This window comes from Stegastes partitus, unplaced genomic scaffold (assembly GCF_000690725.1).
Source record: "Stegastes partitus isolate 25-593 unplaced genomic scaffold, Stegastes_partitus-1.0.2 Scaffold312, whole genome shotgun sequence".
In the NCBI taxonomy this organism is placed as follows: domain Eukaryota; kingdom Metazoa; phylum Chordata; class Actinopteri; family Pomacentridae; genus Stegastes; species Stegastes partitus.
Genome location: NW_007578043.1, coordinates 123,011 through 135,822, shown reverse-complemented (window position 1 = coordinate 135,822; position 12,812 = coordinate 123,011). Strand labels below are relative to the sequence as shown.

The window sequence follows — 12,812 nt, the reverse complement described above, 5'->3', positions numbered from 1 at the left end:
GAAGGCAGGGGACACCCTGGACAGGTCACCAGTCTATCACAAGGCCACACTTAGAGACAGACAACCAAGCACACTCACATTCACGTCTACGGACAATTTAGAATCACCAATTAACCTCAACATGCTTTTGGGAGGAAGCCGGAGAACACGCTGCACGGGGAGAACATGCAAACTCCACGCAGAAAGATCCCGGGTGACCTTCTTGCTGCGAGGCAACGGTGCGAACTACCGATCCACCCTGCAGCCAGGTAGTGGGTTGTTCCCGCCAAAAATAACAGATTCATCCTTGAAAATTACTGATGTAGTGCTTTCGTCCTTATGAAAGTAACATCGGCACTGAGAATTTGGTCAGACGAGCTGCATATTAGCACCAAGTGTATCATATCTGATTACTTCACATCATCAGTGTGACATTTTTTCCCCTGATGTATACAATCAGGCACATTCAGTCAACGGATAATCCACCATAGATCAGTGATCCATGAGCCAACAATGTAGAAGAAAGTGATACAAATGAAAGCTCATATGAAAATTGCGATTTAATTTTTTTTTTAATTTGTCAGAAGGTTCAATAAACGCTCTAGTTTTTTTTTTTTTTATTGAATTTTCTCACAATTATGTCATGGTTCAGGCTTTACAGGGTAAATAAGTCACATTATTCTGATGTGATGCTTTTGATTTTACTTTTTTTTTGATGCACATTCGCGACACAGCTTCTCAAAAGTTTCTCTATCATTTTAAAATGATACGAAACAAGACTGTCGTTTAAACAAGCTTCCTGAAGGCGTCATGTTGGACTCTAGGAACTCCTGATGGACTTTTTTTTTTTTTTTTTTTTACATTTTAGTCTAAAAATAGCGAGGAAAGACTAAAGAGAAAGAAAGCATCAGAGACATTTGGCAGCATCTCTCTGCTGAATTGACTGCCCATTAGTTCCCCCGAAAGGATGAGGGAGAAAAAAAAGAAAGAGGAAGTGAGAAAGAAAATAAAGAGAGCTGACAGAACATATCTGAAAGGGAAGATAGATTGGTCCGCACTATTGAAATAAACAGATTGGAAAATTGGAGGGAGGGACGCGCACACATCGAGAAAGCAGGCGAATGTAGGATCCGCTCTTTGTTCCTTTTGCACGGGGGTGTGCAGACAACAGACACACATACGTCAGGCTGCCATAACTCATCATCATCGCACAAAAAAAGAAAAAAAAAAGAGAGAGAGAGAAAGAGGGGCGAGAGGCATCTCGCTGTTATCAGCACAATACAAACAACACAGTGTAGTCTGTCAGGTCACATCCAGACAGAGTGGAGCAAGATGCAGCTCCGGATTGGGCTTCTTTCCTGGCTTTTAGTACTTCCCAAAAAACACACAGAGAATCTAAATGTTCTGTAAATGTTTTTGCAGTTGCGTTGCCCCCTGTGTCACTGCAACATTTAATCCATCAGCTGCCGTTCATTTAATTTCCGTTATTTATTTTTTTGTGCTGGAGAAGCTGTGGGCGGATACACGCACGGTCACGGCCCAAAGCCTTACTAAAGATAGACGACAGATCGCTACGTCAGACTAAATTTGCAGGGCCCCCCTCCGCTCACGCTGCGTACGACACGGTTAGCGGCTGAGGGGCTGTTGGCGCGCCGTCCGCCGCGACGTGTATAAGTCGGTCGCACGAGGGCCTCTCTGTCGGGCATATTCTGTTTTTAACTGCCCCGTCCACACCCTTCAGAAAGGGAGAGAGAGAGAGAGGGAGGAAGGAGACCGGGCCTGTCGGAGTACATTACAGTAACCATTTGGAAGACGGCGAAAAACGAGAGGAGGGAAGAAAGTGGGACACAACAACAAGCCGTGGGCACTCACTCTGTGACACTCCAACTGTCCAATATGATCACTGCCTTTGTGATGCTGGATAATCCCACATTCTTCAACAGTGTGTGTGTGTGTGTGTGTGTGTGTGGCTCTTCTAGGTAATCACATTGTTATAGGTGTAGGAAGAGGTGCATGTTAAAAAATGACACCCACACACTAATACTGATATAGTTTTAAATGCTATTACAGGTTTAGTGAGTGACTAGTTGGGTAAACAGATGCATTTATTCTTGAATATTTAGGATTTTTGGTCAAACAGAAGGAATTTAAACATTTCACCTTGAACATTTTACTCCGTTCTTACATTTTACAGATGAAGTGGCTGTTTGGTGTGTTGGGAAAATAGTTAAATTAAACTAATAATCAAATGAATGTGAGACGTTGCCGACATGTCATTTGGGATTTAGAAGAACAGAGTGATGATGGGCTTCCTGTGTTTTGGTGCGTTCAGGAATTTGAGAAATCCCGCTGTTGCTCTGGAAAACATAAATAAATGTAGCCCTGGATCTCAAACATCCACTCAGAGATTTGAAAGGAATGCAGTTTGAAAAAGAAAAATAACCAAATAGATAAAAAAATATAATTTCCAAAATGACACGATGCATCAGAGCCAGACACTGAAACAGAAATAATTAGTGGATTTTCTACTTTTCAGCAGGAGTCTAAGCTTAGAATTGTGATATTTAATCAAAATCACTTAATTCTACATGTTTAATCTAATATTTTACCCCCAAAATGCTATTGCTATGCTATGCTAATCAGATTCCGTAAAAAAAATAACAAAAAAAACCAAAACTTTGTGCTCAGCTGTGGCAAAAAAAAGTCACATGACTACAAATCAGAAACTTTTCGAGCTGTAAATAGGAGACAAGGATGGAAACCAATCAGAAATTAAATAGTAAATAGTCGGAGAGTCACATTTATTTATTTATTATATTATTTATTTATTATATATTATTTAATATAACACCTGTAGGTACTTGGAAAATAGTTTTACATATTAATTTTATTAATTTTTTCAAATTTCTATAAAATAAATTATCCAAGAAGATTGCAAGTTTAATATTTTCTTTATTATGATTTATGGCATTATAATATTTTTTTTATACAGCACAAAATACAAGTTTCTGTGGAGGTGCAGGACTTTAAATTTCAGGGAGAAATGAAAAATAAAAGCCCAGGACCTGCTTGGGGCTTCAGGGTATTAAACTCTACAGCCTGAATGCAGAAACAGTTTTGAGAAAATTTTCCATTTAAAAGTCTGATTTTTTTTGCTTTATTTTGTATCTCTATTCCTAAGAGCTTCAGTAAAAAGCAACTGGACTTCTCTTTTTTAAATCCTTGAGACATTTCACCTCCAATCCAGGAGGCTTCTTTGGAACTGAAGAAGCCTCTTGGATGGGAGGTGAAATATCTTGAAGAACTAAAAAGTCCAGTTCCTTTTTTACCCAAGCTCTTTGGATTACCGCGACCCCGATGACTCAGAATCTACACCGATGAATAGCTTTTCTCTTCTGTTTTTGTCGGCGTGGAGGAGATCTGTTTTCAGAAAAGACATAGCTGCCTTTCAATGAATGCGAAGGTCAAAGCTGTGGTGCGTGGTTAGCAATTAGCCTAGCTTAGCATAAAGAAAAAAATATAAAAAAAAACACATACCACCACCTAGGACCACAAATTATTGTTGTTGCATTTCTGTTTGCACACAGAAGTGCCGGTGTGAAAAGCTTCAGACGGCAATAAGAGTTCAACAGGTGAAGTCGAAGCTCGCACGTCTTATTTAAAAGATCGTCTCAAACTGAAAATGAAAAACCTGTGGTTTATCCGGGAGGCAGAGAATATTCTAAATGATCAGGTGGAAGGTTTAGGAAGTGTAAACTGAATTAATCCCTTCTGCCATCTGATTTCACTGCGTTTTAAGACTGTGTGTGAAGCATTTATTGTCAGATTTTATGTCTACTTTTATCGAACAAAATCACCCATTTGATCGTAGCTGTTGTGTTAAACTTAAACCTACTGTCTTTCTCCTATATTTTATTGCTTGACAAACCCCAAGTTGATCACATTTGTTGTCGATCTAAATCCTAAATGTGAAGACAAGCTTCCCTGTGGGGCGCTATAGGATCGATCTAGCTGTTAGGTAATTGCTGACATACGCTTATCTGCACATAGGTCGGCTGATAAATGATAAAATTTGAAGACCGAAAAGGTCAAAGACATGTTTTGAAAAGGTGTCACCATTCTAAGAGTGGTTCATTTTTCCCACTTAAAAAGTCCTTCACAGTCATTTAATTGGACGCAACATGGACCAAAAAAACAGAAAATTAATGCTTAGCTAATATTTTAAATGCAAATTATCGTATCGAAAAGCCCATATTTGTCAGGCTATAGGAAGTGGGCAGAATTTTTAACTCCTCCCCTTCTTAATGCTAAGCTAAGCTAATGTTCGACTCTCAGCTCTGCATCAACACTTAATTCCTACTAGCTACGTAACTGCTATAAAATTTAACATCTCTCACCAAAACAGTAGGTTTTAATCTTTCATTGAGGATGCCATGCAGATTTCTCCTGCTCCGATACAAGTGGCTATTTAAAGTTTTATTAGTGTTTGCAGAATGCTTGAACATTTGCTTTGTCTTATGTTTCCAGACACAGAGGCGGAGAGGAACGCACTGAAAGAGCACGTCTACCCCAAACTACGAGACTTCTGCAGGGAGAACTACGGCATTGAATTCCAGGTAACTTTCATTTCTGTGCTGCAATCCAACCGTGACTTCCAAAGCCAGTACTGACTGTTAAGTGCCTCCAAATCAACATCGTGGCTTACACAGCTGTACAGTGCTGGAAGGCCCCCCACCCCCCTGCCGAAAGACCTGCATGCAGTGGTCCCTGTCCCTTTAAGCGGACAGAAGGCCAGCAGAGATAAGGCTTCCATCGGCGAAGGCTGGCACGAATCGAGCCGCGGATAAGGCAGCGTGATGCGAGGGCTTTCCCTTTGTTGTCATCGGAGAAACCGCCGCATTCTCCCCGTGGTGTCCACCGATCGAGATCATTTGAATTGCAAATCGTCGTCGGCGCGCACGGAAAGATCGCTATCAGAGGTTTTGTTTGTTTAACAAATCCAGGAGAGCCCTCAAGTCAGCGGGAGATCTCTGCCACAGATTGTTCCTGGAAGGATTTGTGGAGATTTGTTTCCGATGAGGGGACTCGCGACCCCCGAATTGTTGCAGAAAACTGTAGTCAGCGGGGTGTCGGCATCTAATTCTCATTTCACGCTAAGAGCGCTCGGATCACAAACGGCTCCAGGCGCATTCAAAGGTTTTGGAACAAGACTTAACACAGTGGTGTTTAGAGAACCTCCCCTATATGCACGATTGTCACGGTTGGGTTTTGATCGGATTTTAAGTCAGTGTTGGAGTTACAAAGACATGCAGTAAGAACACAAACAACCAAGTAAGGAATGATGACCTTTGTGGGGGTTTTTTGGTTAAAAATGGGAATCGTTAAAGTAAAAAAAAACACTCATTTTACGTTTGGACAAGACATCCATCCATCATCTATACACCCTAATCCTCACTAGGGTTATGGGGGACTGGAGTCTATCCCAGCTGACTTAGGGCGAAGGCAGTGGACTACAGATAGAGACAGACAACCAAGCACACTCACATTCACACCTATATTTCTGGTAGGAACCCGGAGCGAACCCAGGTTGCATGGGGAGAACTGCCACACTGAAAGATCGTCCTAACTGGGACAGGAACCAGGGATCTTGTAGTTGTGAGGCAACAGTGCTAGCCACTGGGACACCGTGCAAATTACAGATACAAAATCACTGAAATGACAGCGGGCAAACACTATACAAACACCAATTAACCTCAACATGGTTTTGGACTTGTGGGAGGAAGCCGGAGAGAACCCAGGCTGCACGGGGAGAACATGCAAACTCCACACAGAAAGATCCCGAGTGTCCTCACCGGGACGTGAACCAGCGACCTTCTTGCTGCGAGGCAACGGTGCTTACCACCGAGCCAACGTGCAGCCCCTGGGACAACACAGCTAATTGAAATATTACCAAAATCAAGTGTGGCATCCAAATCACAGGAGCCGCAGTTATTTGATAAAAGTAAAATGTGTCACGACACGCCATTATAAATGAAGCGTTGTGGCTCTACAAATCGTGATTTTCCAGACATACAGGAGCATACATGCCAGCGAAAGTCATTGTATTTATGCTATTTGTTTCAGGAGAAAAGAAATGAAAAGAATCCTATTTCAGATCTGTCAAAATAATTGGCATTGCACATCTTCCGTGGTCATGTATGTACAGTAAATATGATTATAATCCACCCTGTGGGAGGATAAACTGCTATCAGGCTGTTAAACCCCGACACAACGATTGTTATATCCTTTTAAACTCACACATTTATTTGCTTATTATTCATATAAACTACGACAAGTGTTTCTCTGCTGCTCGTGCTGGCTCACATGTATTGATCCGCTGCCTCTCACATGTAACTGCCTTCCTTGAATTTTACGCGCATGGACCGGGTAAGCTGCAAATGAATCGCCCTCCGTGGGATCAATAGAGTGTGTGAATCTATGGGTGGCGATGCAGGAAGTGCAAATATGTGCATGTGTTAGAATACAAAGTTGTCTGATTATGAATGTTAATGGAAGACAGACTGAATTATTATTATTTTTTCTTTAAAGTGGTTTTATTGAAGGAGTTGGATTATGTTTTGAAGAAGGGTTGTTTAAATGACAGAAAAGAGAAATAGTTCTTGTTTCACACACAATTTGAATGTTAGAAGAACAACTTATGACTGGAAGTTTTTACAATCTTTGTCATGCAAAAGCAGATTTTCTCACTTTTCCCTCATCATCTGAACCTCGAGGAGTTCTCTGGTAGCACCACAACCATTTGTAGAAGTAGAAGAAACTCATAAATGTCCTTATTTCTGCAGCAAAACAATGTCAGAATTGCGTAAATCCTGTCATAATGATAAATCATCAGTCATGAGCGTTGGTCACCGCTGAGTTACTCACGGCTTCACCGGTTGTTGTTTTTACAGAAGCTTGTTAGAGCAAATTGTTTTTGTCAAAGTTTTACATAAGAAATGCAGAATAAAGTCATTTTGACTAGATATCAGGATTTTGAGGTTAGATTTGGTCAAGTTTCGAATGGCAGGTCACAGAGGTGCAGTTCAAGGACTGTCGGAAATTTGATAATTTGCAGGTTTTTTCGTTTTTTTATTACAGTTTCTGACACGATAATAGACAGTTTGCCTTTCAAATTGCTGGCACAGTGAAGCATTTATTTACGATCCTGGTCCAAACATCCATCCATCCATTATCTATACGCCGCTTAGTCCTCACTAGGGTCGTGGGGGGCTGGAGTCTATCCCAGCTGATTTAAGGTGAAGGTAGGGGACACCCTGGACAGGTCACCAGTCTATCACAGGGCTACACTTAGAGACAGACAACCAAGCACACTCACATTCACACCTACGGACAATTTAGAATCACCAATGAACCTCAACATGTTTTTGGACTGTGTTCGAGGAAGCCGGAGAACCCGGAGAGAACCCACGCTGCACGGGGAGAACATGCAAACTCCACCGGGATGCAAACCTTGCAGCCTTTTACAGAATCTTGTTAGAGCAAAATGTTTTTGTCAAAATTTTAAATAAGACATGCGGAATAAAGTAATATTGATTAAATATCAGGATTTTAAGGTTTGATTTGGTCAATTTTGGAATGGCAGGTCACAGAGGTGTAGTTCAAGGACTGTCGGAAATTTGATTATTCGCAGATTTTTTGGATTTTTAATAAATTAATGGTGTGATTTTGGCTTTTTTTTTTTAAAGACAACTTGCCTTTTAAATTGCTGGCGGGACGACTGCATTTCCCCACATCGCTGTCTCGAGTGAAGCATTTATTTACAATCCCAGTCCAAGCATCACAACGTCACATCAAAAGGCCTAACAGAGAAAACAAGTGGCTTCAATTCAAAAGTTTTTGCCGATGCCAAAACCTCAGTTATTATTCAGCTCAGTCTCTCGCAAATATTCATCAACATGCTTTCATGAGCAGAGCAGCACAGTCACTGAATGCAACACAGTTCTTTTCATTCAAAGCATTGTACCTGGAAACCAAAGTCAATTTCATTCCACTTCTCAAACTTGAATGAAGCATATCTCGTATACATCCTCCACCTACAGCCAGATGAGTCAGCCTACATGAATGGAGTCAGTCTGAACGTATCCCAAGCATCAGAGTCAAAGGGTCAAAGCTGCGGCGATCGGACAAAAAAAAATAAAAAAGACTAAGGCGTCTCTCAGGCGCAAGGAGAGACAAACACGGAAGATAATCGAAGTAAATTCAGGCAGAGACGTTTTTTTGGCTCCGGCATCCGTGGCCACGTGCCTGTCTGGTGATTCAGCTCGCCGTGATGAAGCATGAGCTGGAATGATTATGCAGAAGGCCTGGGAGTTAATACTATGACTCACTTACACTGCTCTCCATCCTCCTCCTCCTCCTCATCCTTCCAACTCCTCATCGGCACCCACACCACGCGAGAATCGGGCACCTCTGCTGAAATTACTGGAATTTAGTGCGTTTTATGAATCATTTCACGTGCCGAACCAGCCACGATTTTCCCACGTACGCCGTTTTTGCGAGTAGATTCTTTTTTCTTTTTTCTAGTGACATTTTTTTTTTGGCTTTGATTTGTAATTTATGTGCGATCCCGCCTCCTTTCTCTCTCTCACACACTTGGTCTCTCGCACACATCCGCTGGCGCACGCTGACACACATATGCCAAGCCTGATGAAACCCAATTCTCCCCGGTCCCTCATCACTTGACTCAGTTTCCATCCAGAACGTTCGCTTTTAAAAAAAAGGGGATGGAGAAGGATCGGAGGAGATGGAAATGGGAGGGATAGGGCACGCAAATCCAGCCCAGAGGCCGAGAGGGGCCGCGTCCTCATTCAGTCAGGCTCCTTGATCCCATTTTTTATCCCCACGTTTTCTGCCTTTTCTGTCTTTCATCACTCATTTGTATGCTTTTTTTTTTTAAAACCCACTTGAGCGGTAACGGTGGAGTAATGCCAGAGATGCATGAAGGATCAGGGTCAGACGAGGTTTCTGTAACCACGCTAGATTACTGCCGGTTTGGTACGGTCTAACACGGCTTCATTCGGCGGAAGCTAAACATCCGTGTGGTGTCATTGGTCAGACATTAATCGCTGGATTTCATGCTTGTGGTTTTATTTATTGGGCGATAGTTGGTTATCACCCCTTTGTTCACATCACTAATCTGAGCTTGTGTTTAAACCTAATTAAGTCCCCTCGTATGGCTGCCTATCTCAGATCTAACACCCAAACAGAGATGACAGAGCTGCGTTCTAATCATCTCAGGACCAACGTGTGTTTTTTGACAGACTGAACAGTTATTTCCAGGATCAAATTACACACATTACTGCTTGTTCGTTGGCGGCCTATCATACCACTACTCTATTTTCTCTTTAGGCTGACCACCACGTTTTAAATAGGCTCTAATTAAGTTTATGCAAAAAGACGAAGGTGTCTTTCTATGAATATTCATTCATGCATACATTATAGCGGATTGGTCATTAGTCGATTTTGAACTGGGAAAAAGAAAGTCGACCTCTAATGTGTAGTAGTTACTAGTCTCTACTTTTCAGAATTCGCTCATTTCTGATTGTAAATTAGCAAATCCATGCATTTCTTTTGCATTATATTAGCATATGCAATGTCCTTGTGGGGAAACCTGCTGGAAAATCATGCAGAGGCCGATTTATATTTCTATCCTATATACTGCTAATATTCATAGGTTTTCTGCTTGGTATTAATATATGTATCAGATAGAAGAACATCTATATATAGAGATATAAAGAACAAAACAATAATATAGATAAAAAATAAAAAGACAGACACTAAGGTGCATATTGTCTGTTTACATGTAGCAGCAGATATACATACATTTAAAGTGCACAGTGCCTGGTGACACGTGTTAGCTGGTGTCATGTTGTGTACATTGAACAGCAGTGATCAGTCATGGTTTGAGATTGTTCAGGAGTCTGAACCATCTATCAATAACGATAAGAAAATTGTTCAGTTGAATTTTCGATGGTTTCACTTAAATGCATTATCGCTATGGAAAAAAATGCAAAGTTTGGTTGGAAAAAAAGCAAAAAATAAATAAAAAAGCACCCTTCTTGGCTCATAAAGATTCAGGTGCAGACAGAGAAGATACGACGGCCAATTATAAATCAAATAATTTATTGACGTAACAGGAAATGCCACTGAACAGAACTACAGCAGGAAATTGGAATGAACCCAGGAAAACTACAAAAATGGCGATAGGTGAAACACAGCAATAAGGACTAAATAGAAGCAGGTAAATCTGAACCTCGTACCACAGGGATAGGAAAGTTAGTGGAGCAGGCAGACCAGAACAAACACTATTGAAACTAATGCACGCTATAGAAACACGAGGGGAGAGCGGTGGGGAGGAATGGGAGCAGAGGGGGAATGAATGTCGTGGATCAGCGGAGGTTGCTGTGGTGAATGGAGAGAGGCTGAGTCCAGGTGGAGGTAGTTCAGGTGGAGAATGGCAGCAGAGAGGTTAGATAGAGGCAGTGTTACAATCAGAATCACAGAACAGAGACTAGCCAGAGTGAACCAACTGGGTTAGGTCTGGCGTCAAATGTGGATCGGAGCCCTTCTCTTATGGCAGGAGGAGAACAATGTGAGCCACTCCCCGCTGCAGGTGTCCACAATCTGCTGATTGAAGCACAAACACACCGGATTCAACCACTGATTAGGGAGGAACAAACATCCAGGAGAGCTGGCAGCTAAGCAGAGGTGGAGGTCACGACACCGATCGTAACCCTTGATAACAGAGCTCCTTCCCTCGAGATTCTTATTTATCTCTTTAAGTATATTTGTGTTTACATTTAAATTACTACCTTGATAAATAAGCCAGAGTGGTTCAATTCTAATTAAACCTTCTTTCTTTTGGTTGTTTTTCATTAAAGGTGATCAGTAATTATTGATTTCCACAAAAATAAACCCTATCGGTGCAGATTTTTTATCTGTTTGGCCTTAATCCGTTGTCATTTTTGCAGACGAGAGAGATAATAATGAAAAGGCTATTATTGCAACATGTGATAACATCGCAGCTCAATAAGCCGGTTTAGGTGATTGACAGGTAAAAGAGGGTTGAATTTATGAAAAAGTGAAAGCTTCTGGATTTCTAGATTACTCTGTTTTTCCAGCTTTGTTGACACCAATTCCATTCAATCCAAACAGCTGTGCAGTAAATCCCACCACAATACATGAAAGTTTAGTGAAACTGGTTTTCAGAGGGGCACTGGTTTCCGATGCTATAGTTTGTGGGGCTGTTTTCATTTGAGTAATACGGAGAAGTATTGCGAATGTTTAGACAGACGAAATGCTGCTGGATTTGCCAGACGTATTTATATCCAGAAGCAGTTAATAAGTACATTTTTTTCACACTCCAGCGTTATTGCAGGGGATCGTACGCCAGATTTATCGACTGGTTCCTCCTACGACGCGGATTTAGCCCACGGATTTGCTCCCTAGTCTGGTTTTTATTGTGGGAATGTCAGTATCTCATCTATCCTCACCCATCTTGTATTTCCTAAACCATCTTACAATACAATCACTTCCTCCCCACAAGAGTTAAACTGAATCTCGGAATGCCTTTTAATAACGTGGTCGGACCTCTGCGGGTCGCCCAAACCTGCCGTCCCTTACTCGCGCAACTCTTAATAAAAGTTATCTGGCCACAGCTGCGCAGATCTGTACAGCGGCTGTCACTCAGGCGGCTTTTTACATCTCGCGGCACGACGGGAGACGAGATGAGGGGTGAGACGACATTTCACGATGATTAAAAAAAAAAAAAGCCTATTCATGTATTCTATTATGCTTGCTTTTTATAAAGGGGGGCGCCTGTCAATTTGGCTTTGTCGGAAAAAGATGCGGTGCTCTTAGAATATGTCACCCACTTAAAATGTAAAAGCTGCTAATTAAATTTTTTTAGCTGCCTTTTGTGTGAAACATTGGATAAAACGGTTTTCTCTGGTGACTACATATTTGGAAGTCGTGTTTCCTGACAAAACAAATTTACCAGGAGATATTTCATCTTTTGTCTTTTTGTTTGTTGCATCTTCAGACTTTAGAAGTGAAACAATTCAAAGCATGAAATGTGGCACGAACCCAATTTATCCGCTGGTCCCCCATCTGTTTACCTGGCTGCCATATTTTCTCGTTTCGCGTTTCTCATTCTTCTCTTTTTCCGCTTGTTGGCAGTAGGCCACTGTCTCTATTCGCTGCCGGGTTTTTTTTTTCCTCTTCAGTCTCGACAGAAATGCATCAACATGCCAACTGCTGCCTCAGGAATGATACTGACAGTCAAAAAGGACCTAATATGAAACACATCTAAGGCTTCAATTATTGCCTATTTATATAACCCACTGGGGAGCTATTCATCCGTCATTACGTCCACCATGATGTTTGTATTTTCACTCCTGTCTGTTTATTTGTTATCAGCGAGATCCATCAAAAACACATTTCTGTGAAAGTTAAAAGCAACTAAATATGTTGAAACAGACCTCAGTCTAAATTTTTAGACATGTTTAAGAAATTTTAAGAATCTTAATGCTATTCACGTTGGTCTCCTAGTAACACCTACACTTATTGATCGACACTTTTCACCCTCGAGCAAGTTGAGCCCGATGTTCTTTTACCCACCGTGGTAACTTTTCTGTAAAAGTTGCAATCTCACCAGGCAGGACTAAGCAACATTTCTGCATCACTTTTAGCACAAGTCTGATCTGCCTGCAGTCGCTTGCAAACTTTCCAACAATCCTCGAACTACTCTTCTGTCAGGAAACTTTATAAGCTTC

At 41.4% G+C, this 12,812-nt stretch overlaps 1 protein-coding gene across 1 annotated transcript in view; it reads left to right on the top strand.

The window, feature by feature from the left end:
- The window catches only part of nwd2 (NACHT and WD repeat domain containing 2), a 52,261-nt gene that overhangs the window by 10,109 nt on the left and 29,340 nt on the right, over positions 1 to 12,812 (top strand). The window contains exon 2 of the mRNA XM_008283443.1: positions 4,507 to 4,595. Within this exon, the coding sequence (XP_008281665.1) occupies positions 4,507 to 4,595 (89 nt within the window). The remainder of the gene's footprint in view (positions 1 to 4,506; positions 4,596 to 12,812) is intronic.